At 42.2% G+C, this 26,516-nt stretch overlaps 1 protein-coding gene across 3 annotated transcripts in view; it reads left to right on the top strand.

Moving 5' to 3' along the window:
- Window positions 1-25,460, top strand: part of TANGO6 (transport and golgi organization 6 homolog) — a 113,423-nt gene extending 87,963 nt beyond the window's left edge. For 2 of the 3 annotated variants that reach the window (XM_069756761.1, XM_069756762.1), the window contains 3 exons: window positions 22,052-22,203; window positions 23,085-23,198; window positions 24,019-24,340. In XM_069756761.1, the coding sequence (XP_069612862.1) occupies window positions 22,052-22,203; window positions 23,085-23,198; window positions 24,019-24,195 (443 nt within the window). In that variant the 3' untranslated portion in view covers window positions 24,196-24,340. Of the gene's footprint in view, window positions 1-22,051; window positions 22,204-23,084; window positions 23,199-24,018 lie in introns of all 3 variants that reach the window. The other variant, XM_069756760.1, reaches the window with a different exon arrangement.
- Window positions 25,461-26,516: the final 1,056 nt, after the last annotated feature.

Genomic DNA, 26,516 nt, shown 5'->3' with positions numbered 1-26,516 from the left:
GAGGCAGAATGAACAAAAACCAGCAGTTCATTAATTTCTTTTTGTTTGGGGTGGGGGGAGAGTGGGGTTTATACCATTCCGTGTGGAAAAATTGATAAGTCAGTTTTATTCTTTGGATGAGTACGATTACAGCGATACCTCAATTATATATTTTTTTATTTTTTGGTGCTTTTATTCAATAAATAATTTAAAAAATAATTGTTTTTGCATCACTTTAATCTGAGAGCTATAACCCTTATTTTTCTGCTAATGGAGCTTTATGGGGGCTTGTTTTTTGCTGGACAAGATGACGTTTTCAGCGGTACCATCTTTATTTATATCTATCTTTTTGATCGTGTGTTATTCTACTTTTTGTTCAGTGGTATGATGATGGTAAAACATTTTTTTTGCCTTTTTTAAAAAATTTTATGGTGTAAACTAAAGGGGTGAACTAGTGGGACACTTTTATAGCTCGGGTCGTTGCGGCCACGGCGATACAAAACATGTGAACGTTCATTGTTTTTGTTTTTTTTCATTCAAATATTTATTTAGAGATAGAATATATATAGATGATTTTTTTTATTATTATTTTATTTTTACAATTTACTTTTTTTTTTCTAACTTTTTTTACTTTGTCCCACTATGGGACAATCATTTTTTGCAGGCTGATCGCTTCTATAGCGTGCAGATGAAGCATGTAGACCACCAAAAATATCCAAGGTTTGCCATAGAGAGAGAAGGCAGTTTTTACCGGTTATAGGATGTTTCGCCCCTAGCAGTTTGCCCCTAGCAGTTTGCCCCTAGCAGTTTGCCCCTAGCAGTTTGCCCCTAGCAGTTTGGCCCTAGCAGTTTTCCCCTAGCAGTTCGCCCCTAGCTGTTCGCCCCCAGCAGTTAGCCCCTAGCAGTTCACCCCCAGCAGTTTGCCCCTGGGTACATCCTGTTCGTGACGCCAGGGTCGGTACTTGAAGGGGACGTCACTGTGGCTGCAACCAGGTCCGTGACCCTGGGCACTCAAATAAAAGGGAAAAGTCTTTTAAGGGTTTGGTGAATAAAGTTGGTGTTCGTGATGCCACCTGTGGTATTCGGTCAGTAGGGACTGACACGGCTTAAAAGGGTCCTCTGGTGTGATGGTATGGCAGCTGGATGGTATAACTTCCCACTGGTGAAGTAAATGTACCCGGGGGCGAACTGCTGGGGGCGAACTGCTGGGTGAGAAACATCCAAATGCCGTTTTTACCACTACCAGTTTCGCTGCCTTCCTTTCGGGCTCTCATCAGCTCCCAGAATTTTCACAAAGCTGATGGTAGAAGTGGTGGCTTACCTGAGAAAATACAACATTACTGTAATCCACTACCTAGATGATTTTTTGGTAGTGGCAGATTACATAGAACAGCTCAGAATCGACTGTCAGTCGTTGATCTCCTCACTGCAGAAGTTGGGTTGGATCATAAACTGGAAAAAATCAGATCTAGTACCCAAACCAAAAATAAAATTTTTGGGAGTCATGATAGACTCAGTGGCAAAAATGTCTTTCCTACTAGAAGAAAAGCAAGCCAACATAAGAGACAGGATTCGTCAATTTACACGAAGCCGGATCTCCGTCAGAGATGCTATGAAGATCCTAGGACTGTGTGAGCTGGAGCCAGTTTCATTCTCGTGGTCTTCAACAGGCGATTCTAGCCGCCTGGAACAGGAAGCAGAGCTCGCTAGACAGAAAGATGGTGCTATCCCCGCAGGTCAGAAGATCTCTAGATTGGTGGACCATTTCCAGAAATCTCCAGAGAGGTGTTGCGTGGGTCCAGTCCCCGTGTGTCGTAGTCACCACAGATGCGAGTCAGCAGGGATGGGGCGGACAGGTCTGCAGAAGAGAGCAGGAACTCGTCCAACTTCAGGGAGTTGCACGCGGTTTGGAAGGTTCTGTCTCAGTCCTAGTCCATAGTGGAAAACAAACATGTAAAGATACTGTCGGACAATACAACGACAGTGGCCTTCCTCCGACATCAGGGCGGTCCAAGGCATCCAACTTTGCAGAGTCTGGCAGGACGGATCTTCAGCTGGGCAGAGAGATCGGTTCTATCAATCTCGGCGGTACATCTGGAAGGCACCAAGAACCAGGTGGCAGATTTTCTGAGCAGGTGGAAAGTATCCGCAACAGAGTGGGAGTTGAACGACGAAGTGTTCAACGTATTATGCCATCGCTGGGGAAAAACAGACATAGATCTATTTGCGTTAGGGAAAATGCACAGGTCAGGACCTCCTACTCCTTGAACCCTCTGGGGGGTCCAGCAGGGGTCAACGCCCTTTCCCAGTCATGGAACAACGGACTGTTGTATGCATTCCCACCTCTCTCTCTAATTCCAAGAACACTCAGAAAAATATACGACGACAGGGCCACAGTGATACCGGTAGTACCTTTTTGGCTGAAGAGGAGCTGGTTCCCATTACTAAGGAAGATGTCGGAAGAAGAACCCCTGTTGCTTCCAAAAAGAAAAGATCTTCTCCAGCAAGGTCCGATTCTGCACCCCAACCTGGAAGCCCTCCAGCTATCATCCTGGATCATGAACGTCAAGTCTTAAGATCTAGAGGCCTGTCAGATGAAGTTATCTCAACCCTACAAGCAAGTAGAAAGCCAGTGACTTCCGCAATTTATAGGAAGATTTGGAAAAAATTCTGCAGTTACTGTGGAGAGGCGACAGTCGATACTGACCGGCCCGATTTCCCCAAGATTCTTGATTTCTTACAGTCAGGGTTCAAAAAAGGGCTTAGGCCTTGTACCCTAATGGTGCAGATTGCAGCCCTCAGTGCATTTTATGACTCCTCCTTGTCTTCCCATCCTTGGATAGGTAATTTTTCAAAAGCAGTTCAGAGGCTGAAACCCTTAATATGGAAGACCGTCCTTCCTTAGGACCTTAATTTAGTGCTTAACACATTATGTAGGCACCTCTATGATCTAGCAGAAAATATAGAGATCGGTAAACTTTCACTCAAAACCGTATTCCTAGTGGCTATCACATCGGCAAAGAGGCTACGGGAGCTTCAAGCCCTATCTATTCAGAACCCTTGTCTCCATGTGTTCGATGACTGTTTAGTTTTGAGACTAGATCCAGCTTTTCTCCCAAAAGTCATATCAGAGTCAAATATGAATCAGGAGGTGGTGCTTCTTTCATTTTGTCATTTCCCTAAAAACCCGAAGGAAAGATCCTACCATAATTTGGATGTCAGGGAGACGGTTCTTAAGTACCTGGAAGCAACAGGAACTGGAGACAAGATAATCTATTTATTCAGTACAGGGGTCCAAATAAGGGAAGAAAGGCATCTAAGTCCACTATAGCCAGGTGGATCAGATCCACAATAAACTTAGCTTATGTGGCACAGGGGAAGAGACCCCCAGAGTCTTAGGGCCCATTCAACTAGAGTTATGGCTATTTCTTGGGCGTAGAAAGGGGGGGCCTCAGCGGAGCAGATCTGCAGGGCTGCATTCTGGTCAATTCTTAGTACCTTCACCAATCATTATAAACTAGATGTGGTGTCGACTCAATTAACGTTTGGCAGGAAAGTGCTTCATGCAGCAGTCCCACCCTAGGACCATTATACTTTGGTATTTCTCCATGATGCTGTCAGATGGTGACCTAGAAAACGGTAATTAGACCAACGGGTAATTGTATTTCCAGGAATCCATCCTGACAGCACTATTTGTTCCCTCCCTATTGCAAACTATTCCATACTTATGTGATGTAACATTTGTATGACAAATTCTTGATTAAATAAAATTTCTCTTCTTGCATCCATCCAGATGTGTTACATTGGAAAATCACTGATGGGTGGTAGTGGGAGGGTCCTTTTAACCTCTCGTGGTTTCCTGTCCCACTGTGAATAAGAAGGACGTCCTCCATGGTGCTGTCAGGATGCATTCCTGGAAATACAATTACCGGTAGGTCTAATTACCGTTTTATCGAACAAAAAATAAAAAACAAGATATGAAACAAAATATGAAAGAACAAGTGTGAATATTAGTATCATGAGTTGCACACAAATACATAAAGATAAATGCAACCAATGTTCTTGAGTATAATTGACACACTCAATTTTCTCCCCAGCTCCTCCCCCTACTCCTTTGAACTGTCCCCCCTAAATTTTTGGTGTGTAAATTAGACAGGTCAGACTAAAACCAAGGTCAACAAAAGATATCCATTACATCAGTATTCAGTGACTTTGGTGCCGACAATGTCTAAACAGTTTTACCTTTAACCCCTTCCCGACCTGTGACACAGTGTATGCGTTATGAAAGTCGGTGCCAATTCGACCTGTGACGCATATGCTGCGTCACAGAATGATCGCGTTCCTGCAGGTCGGGTGAAAGAGTTAACTCTAATTTCACCCGACCTGCAGGGACAGGGGGAGTGGTACTTCAGCTCCCCCGTGGCTACGATCGCTCTGATTGGCTGTTGAAAGTGACTGTTTCACTTTTAATCAGAGCAATCGTAATATTTCACCAATGAAAATTGGTGAAATATTACAATCCTGCCATGGCCGATGCTGCAATATCATTGGCCATGGCCGGAGAGCACGATCTGCCACCGATCTCCTCCCCTCTGTCCTGTCTTCTGCTGTTCTCCGCTCCCCTCCGTCCTCCTGTCCGCTTCCCCCGCAGTCCGTTCTCACCCCCCCCCCCATACTTTCCGAGCTCCGGTGTCCCTCCCGGTGTCCGTCTGTCATCTCTATGAAAAACAGCCGCACTCCAATAGTATGAATTTTCATGCCAAAAGTACAACTTTATTCATGCGTACAGATATCACCAGGTGCTTTATGACGTAATCAGGTTGCAGACAATAAGGTTAACATTTCGACCGAGGGCGGTCTTTGTCAAAACCTCACTTATGTTAGGGGTGCATAGAGGAGAAAGGAGTCAGTCCAGAAAAGGTGGTGCCTGCATCACCCACGGTACGGACATAGCTTCCCCATGCTCCCACAAGCACCGCCTTTTCTGGACTGACTCCTTTCTCCTCTATGCACCCCTAACATAAGTGAGGTTTTGACAAAGACCGCCCTCGATCAAAACGTTAACCTTATTGTCCGCAAACTGTTTGTCATAAAGCTCCTGGTGATGTCTGTACGCATGAATAAAGTTATACTTTTGGCATACTATTGGAGTGCGGCTGTTTTTCGTGACGATTAGAACTATCTGTCCAGCCTGCACCCGCCTATCTTTGTTTTACAGAGTGCACATAATTCCCTTTAATTTGTCATCTCCATGGGCGCCGCCATCTTCCAAAATGGTGGGTGCATGCACAGTGCGCCCACCGAATCGGATGGCAGATTCATTCCAGGTACATTTTGATCACTGTGATAGAACCTGCGACGGATTCGTTTTATTGACAGATCCAACTAGTGGATCTGGCTAATTGGGTCGGAACATGCTCAGTTAAAAAAAGGAATCTGTCGTCGTAGGCTTCCATTCTAGCAAACGACGAACAGCATCAGTCGCCGGATCCATTTTTTTCAAAATCCGATGAATTGCGACTGATGGCAAAAAAACTGATGTGTGAAAGGGGCCTAACATGGTAAATAAAAAAAAACAAAACAACTGGACTGCCAATATAGCTGAACAGGTAGAGGAGTAAATGCTGCAGCAAATTTAAAAAGGCAACAGATAATAATTAGGTCCATATTATGGGGGATTTTAACTATGCAGACATTCAGTGGGACTTAGAATCTTCTGGTTGCACTAAAAGCTGCAAGTTATTATCCACAATTCAGGACTAGGGTTGAGCGAAACGGATCGTTTATTTTCAAAAGTCGCCGACTTTTGGCAAAGTCGGGTTTCATGAAACCCGACCTGATCCCTGTGTGGGGTCGGCCATGAGAGAGAGAGAGAATATAAAAAAAAAAAAAAAAAATCCCATTGAGTTTGCATTGGGTTTCGTGTTTCGGTCGATCCCCAACTTTACGCCATAATCGGCCGATTTCACTCGACTCGACTTTAGAGATAGTCGGGTTTCGCGAAACCTGACTCGACCCTAAAAAAGTAAAAGTCGCTCAACCCTATTCAGGACAATTTCCTCTCTCAGCTGGTAGATGAACCAACCAGGGGAGGTAATCTCCTGGATCTGGTTCTGTCAAATAAAACCGATACAATTTCAGATCTGAAGGTCAGGGAGCATTTGGGATGCAGTGACTATAATATGATAAGTTTTAAAGTAATTTTCAATCAAACGTTCAAAAAGGGAAATGCAAAAACATGGAGCTTTAGGAAAGCTGATTTCAACAAATTAAGGGAAGAGCTTAATCATGTAGACTGGGACCATCTCATGGTAAATGGGGATACTGACCACAAGGCTATGTGCACACAATGCTTTTTTGATGCGTTTTTGCAGTGTTTTTTCTGCTCAGAAATGGTCCAAAACGCAATGGAATCCTTATGCCAGGTAATTCAATGACAATCCTGAAATGTCGTGCACATGATCAGTACATTTCTATGTGTATTTGCAGTGTTTTTTTTTCTGCAGCATGTAAATTCTTTGTGCATCCCTGCAGCGTTTCTGCACCCATTGACTTCTATTGATCCAAAAAAAGAGAAAAAAATCCAGCTTCCAAAAACTTACAAATTTATTCAGGATAAAAGGCAAAGTCCAGTCCAATCCAATAAATTACATAGTGAAGAGTAGCAAGCTACGCGTTTCGAACAATGGTATGTTCTTTCTCAAAGCTACTGCATACATGTGGCAGCAAGGTTAAATACCAGCTGTCACCAATGAGAATTACTCTGTCGATCACATGATAAACAGAGCAAATCATCTGGTTAAAAATCTTATATTAACAAAAAAACAAAGAATAACTTAAACAATTTACAACAAAATAAAGAAAGAAAGAAAAACGCAAGAAAAACATAATACATATTATAGTTGCAATTCAGTAGTGGAACATGATCTCTCTCCGCGCATTCAGACCTGCAGGGTAGCAGGTATTCAGGCAGAACATCCAGTATGCTTCACGGGTCATTAAACGTCTCTTGAAATCTCCCCCTCTCGCTGATAGTTTAAGTTTCTCAATGCTGACGACTCGCAGAGATGCCGTGCTCCTCTGATGACAGGTAATAAAGTGCTTAGATGCAAATGACATAGATCGATTATCATTAACAGAAGTAATAATATCCGTAATATGTTCAGAAATGCGAGTTTTGAGCATTCTTGTGGTGCATCCTATATAACTTAAATTACATTCTATACATTTAATCATGTAAATTACATTTTTACTACTACAATTAATGAACTGTTGTATTTTATATTGTTGTTTATCTTCACTGTCGTAGAAAAAATGTGCAGTGTTAGAATGGGCACACGTCCTGCATCTAGAAGCACCACAGCGATAAAAACCACTGGAATGTAACCAAGTGCACAATGGGTTAACTGAGCTGAAAAAACTAGGAGAAAGAGTATCTGAAAGAGTGGTGGCTTTTTTTGCTACTACCTGACACCCTGACCACAAAATGGTAGAAAGTGTCTCATCTTCATACAGAATGGGAATATTTGTAAGAATCAATGATTTAATATTGTTGTATTGAGGGCTATATTGAATAGAGCAAATCACTTTTTGATTCTCAGTATTGCTACTATTTTTTTCTTTTGGTCTTATCATATCACATCGTTTTTTCTTTTGAACAATTTTCCTAGCCCTATTTAGCGACCAATTAGGATATCCCCTCTTTTTTAACTTTACACAACATGTATCTATCTCTTGTTTTAAAGCCACAGCATCACTACAATTTCTGGTGATTCTATTTAATTCACCTACTGGTATTGACTTAATAGTGTGACTTGGGTGGCTACTAGAAGCATGTAAAATGCTGTTACCAGATAGAGGTTTGTAATACGTAGAAGTGGTGATGGTCTCATCAACAGTGCCACATAGTGCAAGATCCAAAAATGCAATCATATGGGGATCAGTACTGCATGTAAAACGAAGATTGAGCGCATTTGAATTAAAGTAGCTCAGAAGCTCTGGTATGGCAGATACATTACCACTCCAGATAAGGAGCGTATCATCTATGTATCTACCATACCAGAACACATCAGACAGAAAAGGGTTGTCATCAGAATACAAACACAGTTCCTCCCAGTAGGACATAACCAAATTGGCTATCGAAGGTGAGTGCTTACCGCCCATAGAAACTCCCTTACATTGAAGATAAAACTGTCGGTCAAAAGAAAAATAGTTATGATTCATCAGAAAAAATACAGCTTGCATTATAAAATTAAATAGATCATTAGTGTAATTACTGTATTTATCTAGATGGAATTCTAACGCCTGAATAATGACATTCTGTGGTATGGACGTGTAAAGCGAAATGACATCACACCCAATCCAATGAAAATTCTCCTTCCATGTAATATTAGAGAGTTGATATAAAACATCTTTAGAATCTCTCAAAAAACCTGGAACTCTCACAACTAAAGGCTGCAACAACGAATCCACCCATTGACTAAGGTGCTCAGTCAGAGATCCTACACTAGAAATAATAGGACGCATTGGAGGGGGTACAATTTCCTTATGGACTTTGGGTAAACCGTATATAGTGGGGATGACAGGATGGTTGGCTTTTAAATATTCCATCTGTGTTTTAGTCAGCACGCCCAGTGCTACACCATCATCCACCAAACAAAACAGCTCTTTTTTAAAAGAGACTGTGGGATCTGTAGATAGTTTTTTATATGTGGTTTTATCATTTAGTAAATCATTCATCTGATCTCCATATGTTATTGAACGGGAACTAAGATCTCTAGACATGTGTGTAAAACAAAAGGTGCATACTGGCAATCTTAATTATAAGCAGCGCAAAGATATTCAAGAGATCAAAAATATGAAAGAAATAGTTGTAAAAAAAGCAGACAAAGGTGGCTTAATTGTGGTGATGGACACTGCTACATATGGAGATCAGATGAATGATTTACTAAATGATAAAACCACATATAAAAAACTATCTACAGATCCCACAGTCTCTTTTAAAAAAGAGCTGTTTTGTTTGGTGGATGATGGTGTAGCACTGGGCGTGCTGACTAAAACACAGATGGAATATTTAAAAGCCAACCATCCTGTCATCCCCACTATATACGGTTTACCCAAAGTCCATAAGGAAATTGTACCCCCTCCAATGCGTCCTATTATTTCTAGTGTAGGATCTCTGACTGAGCACCTTAGTCAATGGGTGGATTCGTTGTTGCAGCCTTTAGTTGTGAGAGTTCCAGGTTTTTTGAGAGATTCTAAAGATGTTTTATATCAACTCTCTAATATTACATGGAAGGAGAATTTTCATTGGATTGGGTGTGATGTCATTTCGCTTTACACGTCCATACCACAGAATGTCATTATTCAGGCGTTAGAATTCCATCTAGATAAATACAGTAATTACACTAATGATCTATTTAATTTTATAATGCAAGCTGTATTTTTTCTGATGAATCATAACTATTTTTCTTTTGACCGACAGTTTTATCTTCAATGTAAGGGAGTTTCTATGGGCGGTAAGCACTCACCTTCGATAGCCAATTTGGTTATGTCCTACTGGGAGGAACTGTGTTTGTATTCTGATGACAACCCTTTTCTGTCTGATGTGTTCTGGTATGGTAGATACATAGATGATACGCTCCTTATCTGGAGTGGTAATGTATCTGCCATACCAGAGCTTCTGAGCTACTTTAATTCAAATGCGCTCAATCTTCGTTTTACATGCAGTACTGATCCCCATATGATTGCATTTTTGGATCTTGCACTATGTGGCACTGTTGATGAGACCATCACCACTTCTACGTATTACAAACCTCTATCTGGTAACAGCATTTTACATGCTTCTAGTAGCCACCCAAGTCACACTATTAAGTCAATACCAGTAGGTGAATTAAATAGAATCACCAGAAATTGTAGTGATGCTGTGGCTTTAAAACAAGAGATAGATACATGTTGTGTAAAGTTAAAAAAGAGGGGATATCCTAATTGGTCGCTAAATAGGGCTAGGAAAATTGTTCAAAAGAAAAAACGATGTGATATGATAAGACCAAAAGAAAAAAATAGTAGCAATACTGAGAATCAAAAAGTGATTTGCTCTATTCAATATAGCCCTCAATACAACAATATTAAATCATTGATTCTTACAAATATTCCCATTCTGTATGAAGATGAGACACTTTCTACCATTTTGTCGTCAGGGTGTCAGGTAGTAGCAAAAAAAGCCACCACTCTTTCAGATACTCTTTCTCCTAGTTTTTTCAGCTCAGTTAACCCATTGTGCACTTGGTTACATTCCAGTGGTTTTTATCGCTGTGGTGCTTCTAGATGCAGGACGTGTGCCCATTCTAACACTGCACATTTTTTCTACGACAGTGAAGATAAACAACAATATAAAATACAACAGTTCATTAATTGTAGTAGTAAAAATGTAATTTACATGATTAAATGTATAGAATGTAATTTAAGTTATATAGGATGCCCCACAAGAATGCTCAAAACTCGCATTTCTGAACATATTACAGATATTATTACTTCTGTTAATGATAATCGATCTATGTCATTTGCATCTAAGCACTTTATTACCTGTCATCAGAGGAGCACGGCATCTCTGCGAGTCGTCGGCATTGAGAAACTTAAACTATCAGCGAGAGGGGGAGATTTCAAGAGACGTTTAATGACCCGTGAAGCATACTGGATGTTCTGCCTGAATACCTGCTACCCTGCAGGTCTGAATGCGCGGAGAGAGATCATGTTCCACTACTGAATTGCAACTATAATATGTATTATGTTTTTCTTGCGTTTTTCTTTCTTTCTTTATTTTGTTGTAAGTTGTTTAAGTTATTCTTTGTTTTTTTGTTAATATAAGATTTTTAACCAGATGATTTGCTCTGTTTATCATGTGATCGACAGAGTAATTCTCATTGGTGACAGCTGGTATTTAACCTTGCTGCCACATGTATGCAGTAGCTTTGAGAAAGAACATACCATTGTTCGAAACGCGTAGCTTGCTACTCTTCACTATGTAATTTATTGGATTGGACTGGACTTTGCCTTTTATCCTGAATAAATTTGTAAATTTTTGGAAGCTGGATTTTTTTCTCTTTTTTTGGATTGCTTGCTCACGTGATGACTACACGTTATCCGTGCTTCCCCACAACACATGCCGACAGGTGAGCTGGTATATATTTTTTTCTTTTTTCTGCTATATGACTTCTATTGAGTCGGTCAAATCTGCCGCAAAAAGGCAGGTATAAAAATCGCAGACAAGAAGAAAAGAAATGGAGCACTCACCCTGTCTTTCTTGTTGAATGCCTTTAATCCATATTACATGATATCAACAGCTCAATAAAGTGCATGGTGCGGTGTGCAGGAGAGTGATGCACACCGCACCATGCACTTTATTAAGATGTTGATATAATCTAATATGGATTAAATGCATTCAACAAGAAGACCAGGTGAATGCTCCATTTCTTGTCTGTGTAATATATCATGACTTTATATGTAAGCACCACCCAGAAGAGGTGAGGGAAGCACAATCATCAGCCGATATCATTGGTGCCTAATCTTCCAAGTGGGCAGGTATAAAAATGTTTGCGGATTTGCTACGGATTTGCTGAGGTTTTTTTTGCGTTTTACTGTCTTCCTGTGGTGGTTCCCACGCTGTCATCTGTGTGACAGCATGGGAAACACTGGCGCGGTAGTTCTTATTGGCGGTAACGCTACCGCCGGTAATACCATCGGTCAGAGCGCTGCGGGGTAACGCTGTCAGATGTCAGCTGTGCCTGGACCTGCAGGCGTGGGCCAATGAGACTACTGCTCCCATCAGGCTACGTCTGCTGTCACTGATAACAGTGACAGCAGGAGCCGCAGATGGGAGACGTAATATCAATACTTACATATTAAAATAAAAATTAAAACCCAATATACTCACCTAACACCAAATCCCCGACACCTTCGTCTCCTAGAAATAATGTAAAATAATAAACCAACATATACTCACATGTCCGCCATAGTCCACATAATCCCACGGTGATCTTGCGTGTAGAACAGTCACATCGGGAGATGTGACCGCTATACCCGGCCGCTGGCGATACACTGACAGTAGGTAATCATTCCCGCAGTGTATCACGGAGCTGCCATGAGAGTTCACCGGAGTTCTGCATCTCCTGTGCTCTCACTTACAGCACCGCTGGGTGAGAACTTTCCCACGTAGCAGTGGTGCCATAAGGGAAATCACCGAAGCTGATCAGCTGATGAACTCCAGTGAACTCTCTCACAGCAGCTCAGTGATACACTGTGGGAGCGATTACCTCCTGTCAGTGTTTTGCGGGCTGTCTTTGAGATAAGTCACATCAGTGACTGCTCTCAAAATGATCAGGATCGTCGTGTGATGTTATGGAATATCTTCTCTGTGGACAGCTGAGGAATATTGTGGTTATTTTATTTTTATGGCGTTACTAATGGATAGGTGTCTTATAGACGTCTCTCCGTTACTAACCTGTGGGCTTGATGTCACCTGACAATACAAATGTGACATCAACCCCACAAATGTGAACCCCACTTGCCACCGCTACAGGGCAAGTGGGAAGAATGAGGCTAAGCGCCAGATTTGGCTCATCTTATAGATGTGCTTTTTCTGGGGTGGCCGAGAGCTGATGTTTTTAGTCTGGGTGAGGCCAGTATCCATGGCCGCTTCCTAGGCTATTAATATCAGCTTGCAGCTGTCTGTCTAGCATTTGCTGGTTAGATTTTATAGGGGGACCCTATGTCATTTTTTTTCTGGGGTCCCCATGTAAACTAGCCAGTAAAGTCTAAGCAAACCGCTGCAAGCTGATATAAATAGTATGGGAAACTTTATGGCTTTTAGCTCCTTCCCAGAATATTAACAACAGCCCTCAGCCATCAGCATTCCCTCTGCTGGTTATTAAAATTACGTGGGTGCACACAATTTTTTTTTTTTTATAATTTTTTTTTTTTTAAATTAACAGTTGCTGTCTGGTTACAGCCTATATACGTTCCTTCCGTTAACGCTCCTACATAGGCTGGTGACTTTGTGTGTGTGTATGTGTTTACTTATTGGCTTAGTAATGAATGTGTCTGGCTGACACCTTTTTCATTACTAAGCTTAGGGTACCGTCACACAGTGCAATTTTGATCGCTACGACGGTACGATCCGTGACGCTCCAGCGTCGTAACAATATCGCTCCAGCGTCGTAGACTGCTGTCACACTTTGCAATCTACGACGCTGGAGCGATAATTTCATGACGTATGTGCGATGTAGAAGCCGTTGGTTACTATGCGCACATCGTATACGATATATGTTACACCATGCAATCATGCCGCCACAGCGGGACACTAGACGACGAAAGAAAGTTTCAAACGATCTGCTACGACGTACGATTTTCAGCGGGGTCCCTGATCGCAGGAACGTGTCAGACATTGCGATCTCGTAACTATATCGCTCGAACGTCACGAATCGTGCCGTCGTAGCGATCAAAATTGCACTGTGTGACGGTACCCTTAGAGCTAGGTGTAAATGACTGCTGCTGACACCAAGCTCTAATCTAATTATCCTAATGCTACTGCATCAGCATGAAAAGGTGGTGTTGAACCAAGAAATTAAGTCACAAAACTTTTTAAAAACAATATCTTTATTTAGCTCGAAAAAAGCATTCATTGCTGTACAAAAAAAATGCATACAAAAATGTGACGAAAACTTTCGTTTTTTCCACAGCGATTTTCCTGCCAAGAGACACAGAAACCTTGCAGAAATTTCTGCATACAAATGCTCAACGTGCACACATATCCTAAATGGGGGCGTGTTTAAGGATATACTACTAGAATGCTGTAGAAAATATATACCCTCTGGTAATAAAATTTCCAGGGATACAAAGAAAGAATTATGGATAAATAAAACACTACAAAGTTTAATAAGACTAAAAAAAAGGGCATTCAAAATCTTGAAGGTCGAGAATACAGTAATACCGTATATACTCGAGTATAAGCCGAGATTTTCAGCCCAAATTTTTGGGCTGAAAGTGCCCCTCTCGGCTTATACTCGAGTCACGGTCTGTGGCAGGGTTGGCGGGTGAGGGGGAGAGGGCGCTGAGGCATACTTACCTAGTCCCGGAACTCCTGACGCTGCCCCTGCCTGTCACACTGTCTCCGGGTGCCGCAGCTCTTCCTGTCAGCGGTCACGTGGGACCGCTCATTAGAGAAATGAATATGGACTCCACTCCCATAGGGGTGGAGCCACATATTCATTCCTCCGAGCGGTGCCAGTGACCGCTGACAGGAAGAGCTGTGGCACCCGGAGACAGTGTGACAGGCAGGGGCAGCGGCAGGACTAGGTGAGTATTTTATATTCACCTGTCCGCGTTCCACACGCCGGGCGTCGCTCCATCTTCCCGGCGCCGATCTGTCTTCCCGGCGTCTCTGCGCTCTGACTGTGCAGGTCAGAGGGCGCGATAACGCATATAGTGTGCGCGGCGCCCTCTGCCTGAATAGTCAGTGCAGAGAGACGCCGGGAAGAGACTCCGGGATGAGACGCCGGGAGCTGCAATCAAGAGAGGTGAGTATGGCTTTTTTTTTTTAATTATTGCAGCAGCAGCAGCAATGGCAGAGCTTTATAAGGAGCATATATGGGGCAAGAATGAAAGGTGCACAGCTTTATAAGGAGCATATATGGGGCAAGAATGAACCGTGCACAGCTTTATAAGGAGCATATATGGGGCAAGAATGAACGGTGCAGAGCACTATATGGCACAGATATGGGGCAATAATGAACGGTGCAGCGCACTATATGGCACAGCTATGGGACAAGAATGAACGGTGCAGAGCACTATATGGCAGAGCTATGGGGCAAGAATGAACGGTGCAGAGCACTATATGGCACAGCTATGGGGCAAGAATGAACGGTGCAGAGCACTATATGGCACAGATATGGGGCAAAAATGAACGGTGCAGAGCACTATATGGCACACCTTTCTATGGTACATCTATGGGGCAATAATGAACGGTGCAGAACAGTATATGGCACAGCTATGGGGCCATAATGAACGGTATGGAGCATCTATTTTTAATTTTGAAATTCACCGGTAGCTGCTGCATTTTCCACCCTAGGCTTATACTCGAGTCAACAAGTTTTCCCAGTTTTTTGTGGCAAAATTAGGGGGGTCGGCTTATACTCGGGTCAGCTTATACTCGAGTATATACGGTAGATCTTTATACTCCTGAAATGCTAAGTAAGAAATGTAAAAAAAATCAAGCTGGCAAAGTTTTCCACAGAGAAACAAATCACCAGTGACATTAAATAAATCCCAAAAAAATGTATAAATACATCAATGCAAAAATAAAAAAGGATGGTGTAAGCCCCTTAAAAGACGATAATAACAAAAATAATTATAGAGGACAAAGAAAATGCTGAGAGATTAAACAGGCACTTTTCATCTGTGTTCACCAATGAACTGACTGTTCCAGGGATCTTTCAACAAGGCAAAATTCAAAGTTACCCACCTGATATAACTAGTTTAACACAAGAAAAAGTATGCCTGCGTCTGAGTAAATTAAACATTTGACAATCTCCCCTCATCCAGATGGCATTTATCCATGGATACTGAGGGAAATAGCTCAGTAATTGATAGACAGCTGTATCTTATAATAATAATAATAATAATCTTTATTTTTATATAGCGCTAACATATTCCGCAGCGCTTTACAGTTTTTCACACATTATCATCACTGTCCCCCAATGGGGCTCACAATCTAGAATCCCTATCAGTATGTCTTTCACCAGTATATTCATCAGTATATTCTTAGACCCTCTTGTAACAGGGCTGGTGCCACAGGATTGGAGAATGGCTGATGTGCTACCTGTATTTAAGAAAGGTAAGAAGGTCAACTACCGTCTGGTAAGCCTGACGTCAGTAGTGTGTAAAATTTTTGAGGGCATTAGAAGTGAGAGCCTGCAGAAATATATTGCACAGAATAATATAATAACTGACAACCAGCATGTATTCATGAAAGATAAGTTGTGTCTAATAATGACATGTTGGGTTTATATGAGGAGGTAAGTGCAAATCTGGATGTTGGTAATGCATCTGATGTGATTATCTGGACTTAGTAAAGGCATTTGATACTGTACCACATAACAGCCTTATACTGAAGCTACAGAGGCAGGGACTGCGGGGAACTGTGCAGATGGGTAAGGAATTAGCTAAATGACCGGAAACAAAGTGTCGTTATAAATGGTACGTTCTCTAAATGGGATATAGCCAGCAGCGGGGTACTGCAGGGATCTGTGCTAGGACCGATTCTTTTTAACCTCTTTATTAATGACCTTGTGGATGGGATTGAGAGTAAAGTGTCAGTCTTTACTAACAACACCAAACTATGTAGGATATTAAAATCTGACCTTGACAGTACAATTTTGCAAAACGATCTGGGTAAGATGTCTGAATGGGCAAACACTTGGCAAATTAAGTTTAAGCCCTTTCTGACATATGACGTACTATCCCGTCGAGGTGGAGTGGGCCCGTATGACCACCGACAGGATAGTACGTCATAGCGATCGGCCGCGCTCACGGGGAGAGCGCGGCCGATCGCGGCCGGGTGTCAGCTGACTATCGCACACCGCGATCAAACATGATAGTTGCTGCGAGGGTCTCTTACCTCCTCCTTCTCCTTGCAGGCCCGGATCCAAGATGGCCGCGGCATCCGGGTCCTGCAGGGAGGGAGGTGGCTTCACAGCGCCTGCTCAGAGCAGGCACTGTGAAGCCTGCAGCTGTGCATGTCAGATCGCTGATCTGACACACTGCACAGCAAAGTGTCAGATCAGCGAACTTACACTATAACATGATGATGATATCATGTTATATACTATAACATGATAGCTGGCTTTTGGTCATTCTGCCTTACAAAAATCGGAATAAAAAGCGATCAAAAAATGTCACGTGCCCGAAAATGTTACCAAAACGTCAACTCGTCCCGCAAAAAACAAGACCTCACATGACTTTGTGGACCAAAATATGGAAAAATTATAGCTCTCAAAATGTGGTAACGAAAAAAATATTTTTTGCAATAAAAAGCGTCTTTCAGTGTGTGACGGCTGCCAATCATAAAAATCCGCTAAATAACCCGCTATAAAAGTAAATCAAACCCCCCTTTATCACCCCCTTAGTTAGGGAAAAATTAAGAAAATTTAAAAAAAAATGTATTTATTTCCATTTTTCCGTTAGGGTTAGGGTTGGGGCTAGGGTTAAGGTTACAGTTAGGGTTGGGGCTAAAATTAGGGTTAGGGTTGGGGCTAACGTTAGGTTTAGGGTTGGGGCTAAAGTTAGGGTGAGGGCTTGGATTACATTTATGGTTGGGAATAGGGTTTGGATTAGGGTTAGGGGTTTGTTTTGAGTTACCGTTGAGATTAGGGTTATGGGTGTGTTTGGATTAGGGTTTCAGTTATAATTGGGGGGTTTCCACTGTTTAGGCACATCAGGGGCTCTCCAAACGCGACATGGCGTCCGATCTCCATTCCAGCTAATTCTGCGTTGAAAAAGTAAAACAGTGCTCCTTCCCTTCCGTGCTCTCCCGTGTGCCCACACAGGGGTTTACCCTAATATATGGGGTATCAGCGTACTCAGGACACATTGGACAACAACTTTTTGGGTCCAATTTCTCCTGTTACCCTTGGGAAAATACAAACCTGGGGGCTAAAAAATAATGTTTGTGGAAAAAAAAAAGATTTTTTATTTTCACGGCTCTGCGTTATGAACTGTAGTGAAACACTTGGGGGTTCAAAGTTCTCACAACACATCTAGATAAGTTCCTTGGGGGGTCTAGTTTCCAGTATGGGGTCACCTGTGGGGGGTTTCTACTGTTTAGGTACATTAGGGGCTCTGCAAACGCAATGTGACGCCTGCAGACCATTCCATCTAAGTCTGCATTCCAAATGGCGCTCCTTCCCTTCCGAGCTCCCCCATGCGCCCAAACGGTGCCCCCCCCCTACATATGGGGTATCACCGTACTCAGGACAAATTGGACAACAACTTTTGGGGTCCTATTTCTCCTGTTACCCTTGGGAAAATACAAAACTGGAGGCTAAAAAATAATTTTTGTGGGAAAAAAAAAAGATTTTTTATTTTCACGGCTCTGCGTTATAAACTGTAGTGAAACACTTGGGGGTTCAAAGCTCTCACAACACACCAAGATGAGTTCCTTAGGAGGTCTACTTTCCAAAATTGTGTCACAAACGCAACATGGCGTCCCATCTCAATTCCAGTCAATTTTGCATTGAAAAGTCAAATGGCGCTCCTTCCCTTCCGAGCTCTGCCATGCGCCCAAAAAGTGGTTTACCTCCACATATGGGGTATCAGTGTACTCAGGACAAATTTTACAACAACGTTTGGGGTCCAATTTGTTCTCTTACCTCTGGGAAAATAAAAAATTGAGGGCGAAAAGATCATTTTTGTGAAAAAATATGATTTTTTATTATTACGGCTCTGCATTATAACTTCTGTGAAGCCTTGGTGGGTCAAAGTGCTCACAACACATCTAGATAAGTTCCTTAGGGGATCTACTTTCCAAAATGGTGTCACTTGTGGGGGGTTTCAATGTTTAGGCACATCAGGGGCTCTCCAAACGCAACATGGCGTCCCATCTCAATTGCAGTCAATTTTGCATTGAAAAGTCAAATGGCGCTCCTTCGCTTCCGAGCTCTGTCATGCGCCCAAACAGTGGTTTACCCCCACATATGGGGTATCAGCGTACTCAGGACAAATTGTGCAACAACCTTTGGGGTCCATTTTCTCCTGTTACCCTTGGTAAAATAAAGCATATTGGAGCTGAATTAAATTTTTTGTGAAAAAAAGTTAAATGTTCATTTTTATTTAAACATTCTAAAATTTCCTGTGAAACACCTGAAGGGTTAATAAACTTCTTGAATGTAGTTTTAAGCACCTTGAGGGGTGCAGTTTTTAGAATGGTGTCACACTTGGGTATTTTCTATCATATAGACCCCTCAAAATGACTTCAAATGAGATGTGGTCCCTAAAAAAAAAAAAATGGTGTTGTAAAAATGAGAAATTGATGGTCAACTTTTAACCCTTATAACTCCCTAACAAAAAAAAATTTTGGTTCCAAAATTGTGCTAATGTAAAGTAGACAGGTGGGAAATGGGAAATGTTACTTAAGTATTTTGTGTGACATATCTCTGTGATTTAATTACATAAAAATTCAAAGTTGGAAAATTGCGAAATTTTCAAAATGTTCGCCAAATTTCAGTTTTTTTCATAAATAAACGCAGTTAATATCAAAGAAATTTTACCACTATCATGAAGTACAATATGTCACAAGAAAACACTGTCAGAATCACCGGGATCGGTTGAAGCATTCCAGAGTTATAACCTCATAAAGGGACAGTGATCAGAATTGTAAAAATTGGCCTGGTCATTAACGTGCAAACCACCCTTGGGGGTAAAGGGGTTAATATAGATAAATGTAGCATAATGCACCTAGGACAGAGTAATCCTATTGCTGCATATACATTAAATGGGAGCATACTTGGGACTACCAAACAGTAGAAGGACTTGGATATTCTGGTTACAAGTAAGCTGAGCAGCAGTACTCAATGTCAAGTAGCAGCCACAAAAGCAAACAAGATTTTAGTGTATTTAAAAATAGAGCTAAAATCCTGCGATTCAAATGCATTGTTACCTCTTTATAAATCACTTGTGAGGCCACATCTAGAATATGGGATGCAGTTTTGGGCTCCACATTTAAAAAAAAATTAAAATGTTAGTTAGTTCACGGGCGGGAAACTAGATTGTTAAAGGGGATGGAGGGCCTCTCATATGATGAAAGGTTGGAAAAGTTGGACTTGTTTATCTTAGAAAAAAGACGCTTCAGAGGGGTTCTCCTTTACATGAATAAATATGTGTGGTCAGTACAAAGGAGGTGGCACATGACTTATTCCTTCCATGGACCATACTAAGGACCAAGGGGCACTCATTACGGGTGGATATAAAGGCGATTTTGACAGCTAAACAGGAAAGGGTTCCTTACAGTTAGAGCAGTCAGACTGGATGATTTCCTCAATACACATAATATTGCGGGTTATAGTTAATTTAGTGGCAAAATGTACAATTGGTGGAGAAAGGTAGAACTTGATGGACCTAGGGCTTTATTCAACCTATGTAACTTTGTAACGTTTTTTGCAATTTTAACGCACCTAGGAATTTTTTTCCGGCTTCCTAGTGCATCACATGATACAGTGAATGTTGTCATTTAAAAGTACAACACGTTTCGAGAAAAACAAGATCTCATACGGCTTTGTGGACAGAAAATTAAAAAAGTTATGGCTCTTGGAAGAAGGGGAGGAAAAAGCGAAGCTGAAAAAATGGAAACTGTCTACGGTGTGAAGATGTTAAAAGGGTTGTCCAATCTCTGACATAAATGTCATATTCATAAGATATGTCAAAGATGTCTAATAGATTTTGGACTCTGCAGTAGGATGTGCACCAGTCAGACATTTATGGTGTAGGAATCTGTACTCACTCGGCTGCAATTGAGGCAGGCACAGGAAGCGGTATTACTGGAATGTCCAAGCTAGTTTATTAAACTGCATAAACCGCCCTGGATAGAAAAAACAAATGGAACAGCCTTTTCTGACACAACATGAAAACAACCAGAAAATAAACAGTCCATCTAATACTGGGAGTCCGCCCGCTCAGGTCAGTGTCTTTAGCACACACACAATGGCGGTCCTACACCTCTAGCCACAGACACCGAATGAGGCAGTTGGCCCATCAATTATGACTGCTTGTAAAACCTGGCCCTGGAATGGCCAAATAACTCTCTCAGCACTATATATGCTGGAGTATTCTTCCTAGCTCACATCACCACAGCTAATAGCCTCGATGACACATATCTCCCCTCCATGACTTGTACGGTGGCCATCTTACAATGGCTTATCCTGTGACTAAGATGAGACAACCCCTTTAAGACTTATCTGTTTATACTACACTAGCTGAAGAGCGTTGCCCAGGCATAGTAACAAACTGCGGTTAGTTATAACAAATTATAATAATTATGTTGCACATAAAAACATTTCACATCATATATTCAACACTACAGATTTCCCACACAAATTAAATGATTACCCAAATATTGATGGTATTTTATTTTCAACTCATTCAAGAGCCTTTTGGTAAACCAAAATTTTTGATTTTTCCTTCCGGTGCAAGATGAACAGATTTTCCACATCATCCCGTCAGGCTGAGCCACCGGACTACTACCCCTAATATCCCACATCATCCCATCAGCAAGAGCCAACGGATTACTACCCCTAATGTCCCACATCATCCCGTCAGCCAGAGCCACCGGACTACTACCCCTAATATCCCACATCATCCCGTCAGCCAGAGCCACCGGACTACTACCCCTAATATCCCACATCATCCCGTCAGAGCCACCGGATTACTACCCCTAATATCCCACATCATCTCGTCAGCCAGAGCCACCGGATTACTACCCCTCATTTCCAACATCATCCCGTCAGCCAGAGCCAGAGGACTACTACCCCTAATATCCCATATCATCCCGTAAAAGCCAACATTGTCAGGTTGGCGCTGTTACACCGATTAAAATGATACCTGGGTTGGAGAAATTCATCTTGTTTGTTTTTTTAATCTGTGTTTTGAAGTTTTAAGTTAATGAGGATGCTTCATGCCAGACAAAGAGAAGTTCCTGATTCTGGGCTCCCCCTGCAGTTAGCGTCAGAGGGTGATCTGTGTCGGCACGGTAATAAGTTATTTCCAGAAGGACGATAACACCATAGAAATGATAAGGCTAATAGGCCCTAGTTACCACAACTGTCTACAAGGAAAACGTGCTCATAGCAACCAATCACAGCGCAGCTACTTCTAAACAGCTCTGAAGAAATGAAAGATGCTTAGTGATTGATTTGGGCTATGTGGAGTGGGCGTGGCAGTTACACACACATACACTCAACTTTAAATATAGAGATTTGTATTGTGTTATGTAGACCATGAATGTAACTTTTTTTTTTTTTGATTGCAGGTGACATGGTTCTCCAGCACAAAGACGCATTGATTCATGCCTTTCTAAGGGGTTGCCGGGATCCAGACAACTCGATAAGGGCTAGCAGCCTTTCCAACCTGGGTGAATTGTGCAAGCAGCTGCAATTTTCCCTGGGTCCTGTTATTCATGAAGTAAATAACCTCATTCTTCAAAAATAATTTAAAGGGAACCTGTCACCCCCAAAATCGAAGGTGAGCTAAGCCCACCGGCATCAGGGGATTATCTACAGCATTCTGTAATGCTGTAGATAAGCCCCTGATGTATCCTGAAAGAGGAGACAAAGAGGTTAGATTATACTCACGCAGGGGCGGTCCTGCTCGGATGGGTGTCTCAGGTCCGGAACAGCGCCTCCCATCTTCATTCCATGACGTCCTCTTCTGGTCTTCACGCTGCGGCTCCGGCACAGGCATACTTTGTCTGCCCTGTTGAGGGCAGAGCAAAGTACTGCAGTGCGCAGGAGCCGGGAAAGGTCAGAAAAGTCACTGCAGTACTTTGCTCTGCCCTCAACAGGGCAGACAAAGTACACCTGTGCCGGAGCCGCAGCGTGAAGACAAGACGATGACGTCATCCTATGAAGATGGGAGGCCCCGGACCGGACCACGACACGACTAACCTCTTTTTTTTCCTCTTTCAGGATACATCGGGGGCTTATCTACAGCATTACAGAATGCTATAGATAAGCCCCTGATGCCAGTGGGCTTAGCTCACCTTCGATTTTGGGGGTGACCGGTTCCCTTTAAGTGGAACTGCACTTTTCTACCTCTTTTGGTGCATATCATAGACTTGTCTAGACTGACAGCAATCTGGGTGGTGAATGAGATAAAGCTCATGGATTGCTAAAATGAAGAGCAGACATGCTCAGTATGTCTCTGCAATGTCAGAAGTTGTCTAAAGATGCTTGGGAATGCCTGGCATTTTAGTTGAGCTTCTTACGTTAAAATGGGGTTCCAGACAGCCCCATAACAAACACTAGCACCTACAAATGGTTCTTTCATTTTTTTTTTCTTATAAGATGACTTCCTGTTTATCAGCTGTGGTTCACACTGACCCAGAGGCTGAAGTAAGAAGAGCAGCTATCCATGTGATTGTCCTACTGCTTCGAGGTCTCAGTGAGCGGGCAACAGAGGTAAATGTCATACATTAATGGCTTAAAGGGGTTGTTCCAAGTTTGATAGTTACCCTTTAGCCATAGCATAATTTGTGACCACTGAGCCCCTCGCTTCCTCCCGAGAACCATGTGAATGGGAGCGATGATCAATCACACGGACCTTCACTTTATTCATTCTTTGTGACTGTCGAAGATATCAGTGCACATTGTTTGGCTGTTCTTCAGCAGTCTCGTTAAGAAAGAATGGACCAGAGTTGGTTATGATTGACCAACTCTCATTCACACAGGGCTCTTCAAATCCCCAGTTCTTGGGATTAGTGGGGGTCCCAGCTGTCAGATTCCCAGTGATTGGGAAGTTAATCTCTAATCTATGGATAGAGGAACTTGGTACTACACCTTTTAAATGTAGTAGTCATCTAAGGTATTGATCTATGCTACACAAGAATGTCTGTGTTGAAGGGTTCCTGCCATTATCTGTACAGGCACTGAGATAGAAGTTGGCAGCCACACTTTCTGATCAGTTGACATAGTAGCACAGCAGGTTGCAGCTACATTAGGGCTAAAGCTTCTGTTCTTTCCATAACAACCCATCTGAGACAGATTATAGGTGCTAACATGTCTATTCTGGGTGATTTATAGTAGCCAAATAGCGCAACAACAGCCTTATTACGCTGCGAGAAGGTCAATTCAATCCATAGACTATAGCTGCCTACTTGTCGTGGATTGCTGTTCTCCCTGATCTCAAGTCATTGCTTTTTCATATACAGTCGATAAATTGTCTCTCTTAAAGCTGTTCACTTGTCATTAATGACTTTTATTTTCTTGTGTTTTCCATCAGGTGCTGCGTGATGTTCTTCTGGAGCTTTACCGCTTGTTGAAATATATAGTGCAGTGTGAGAAGGACTCAGTTTCTGTACTTCATGCCCAGCTGGGACTGGAGGAATTGGATGGCATCATGAGAGCTTTTCTCTTTCCTCCTCAGAAACTAGAGAAGAAAATTGTGGTTTTGCTATAAGACATTTATACATTGTTCAAGCCCTTGGAAAATTCTGTAAAAAGCTTTATAAGGAACCAATCTCTGTTCTTATTGCACTACTAGAGAATAAATTCATGCCATGATGACATATAACATTGTCTATGGCTGTATTCACATCATGCAAATGTAGCCATTGGCCATAATTACCCAGTGGAGGCCAAATGAGTGATCTTTATCGAACATTGTGACTAATAGCTGACAAATCTCATTTTTGGTTATAATACACAGAGACATATACTTGAGACATGTTATGGAATCTCGGATGTATACACATATAAATGAATTGTGCATAAGAACTGTAAAGTGGCATATATTCAGACTTAAAACTGGACCTAAGCAACTCAAGGTGACCTACATTCAAGCTTAGAACTACAAGGAACTACAAGAACTACAAGGTGACATCCTTCAGGCTTAGAACTGAGCCTAAGAACTGCAAGGTAGTAAAGAACAAGACGTGCACTCTCGCTAATAATGGTGCAGACTGAACATGGTGAATCCTCCAAAGTGTAGTCATGAACAACAACAGTCGCACTCAAAAAAATTCTTCAGAGTATTGTTAGCCAAACACGTGGTTTCTTTATTTTGAAAAAACACCAAAATAGAAATATCACCGCAGTGTTGCAAGGTAACGTTTCGACCCTCTGGCTCTTTCTCAAACCGTGCTTATAGCAGTAGAAACTGAGAGGAGGGCAGAAATCCCTGGAGAGGTGCAGGAGTCCCGTTAGGGGCTATCCATAAGTAGCTTCGGGTGTCTGCGGTGGTTTCTGGCAGGGCCACCACTAGGAACTTCGGGGCCCCATACTGGCAAACTTTTCAGGCCCCCTTGAGACTCCATCTTATCTCCGCCTCCACTGCCCACACTTGGAAAAACTCAATTTCTCCACTACGTCCTCACAAATCAGATATTAACAGTTCCCATCAAACAACAGATAACATTCATAACCAGAAGCTTTTGTTCTGGCCCTACTCTACTCTAAACTATTAAATATAAATATATTTTTATGTATTTTTCTTTAAGGGAACGAGTCACATACATTTTTTAAATGACCATTAATACCACATGCATGATATAAATACCGTCACACCGTGACCAGACCATATATTACCACCACATAGTGACCAAATAATACCATTTACAAGGAACAAATACTGCCACACCATGATCAGATCACATATTACCACCACATAGTGACTGAATACTACAATACTGATCATTAATAAAAAAAAAAGCAAACAAAAAAAAACACTAAGTACCATTATACACAGGAGCTCTGTATATAGTGTCAGTGTACAGGTAATACAGTGATCACTAGTAACATTATACACAGGAGCTCTGTGTATAGTGTACAGGTAATAGTTATCACCAGTGGCATTAAACACAGGAGCTCTGTATATAGTGTACAGATAATACAGTGATCACCAGTGACATTATACAAAGGAACTCTGTATACAGTGTCAGTGTACAGGTAATAGTGATCACTGGTGACATACAAAGGAGCTCTGTATTCAGTGTCAGTGTACAGGTAATATAGGGATCACCAGTGACATTATACACAGGACCTCAATATACAGTGCCAGTGTACAGATAATACAGGAATCACTAGTGACATTATACACAGGACCTCTGCATATAGTATAGTGTCAGTGTACAGGTAACACACTGACTCACCAATGATGTCTCTAGCTGAAGTCCTTCATCTTTGCTTTTCTTTTTCATCCAACACAGACCGCCTTCATTTCTTTCAGCCAGGACTCATCTCTGCATAAAATAACACCGTTACCAATAACACGGCTTCCAGAACACATTCCCTACTACCACTTCATCATGTGCAGTCACCCTCCTCCCCTCACTCATTTAATTCATTTTATAAAGAAAAAAAAAAAACTTTACATACTTACCTCACAGTCGTTCCCCAGCAGCGCAGCTCTGCTTCCAGATTCCGGTTCATGTCGGCGCGTATGCGATGACATCATCGCATACGTGCCGTCACCTGACCAGAAGCACAGAGAATATGGAGTGAGCTGCGCTGCCGTCAAGGTTAGACAGCCGTGCACAGCTCTGAGAAGCTCCCGGGCCCCAGCGCCGACGTGTGCACATCAGCGCATAGCTCTTTAGTGCACGATGGGGCCTGGTGAGCAGAAGCACAAGAGCAGGGCCCCTCCGGGCCCTTGTCTGTACTGCTACTCACCAGGTCCCATAGAGCAGTAAGGGCAGTAATGCCCTGATGGTGGCCCAGGGTTCCGGTACAGTTTCGTACAAATGTCTGTAATGGAAAACTATTCTTTTTGATCAATTTGAA

The sequence above is a fragment of the Ranitomeya imitator genome, chromosome 3, assembly GCF_032444005.1.
Source record: "Ranitomeya imitator isolate aRanImi1 chromosome 3, aRanImi1.pri, whole genome shotgun sequence".
Taxonomy (NCBI): domain Eukaryota; kingdom Metazoa; phylum Chordata; class Amphibia; order Anura; family Dendrobatidae; genus Ranitomeya; species Ranitomeya imitator.
Note: the sequence above shows the minus strand (reverse complement) of the source record. Positions and strands in the feature narration are given on the sequence as shown.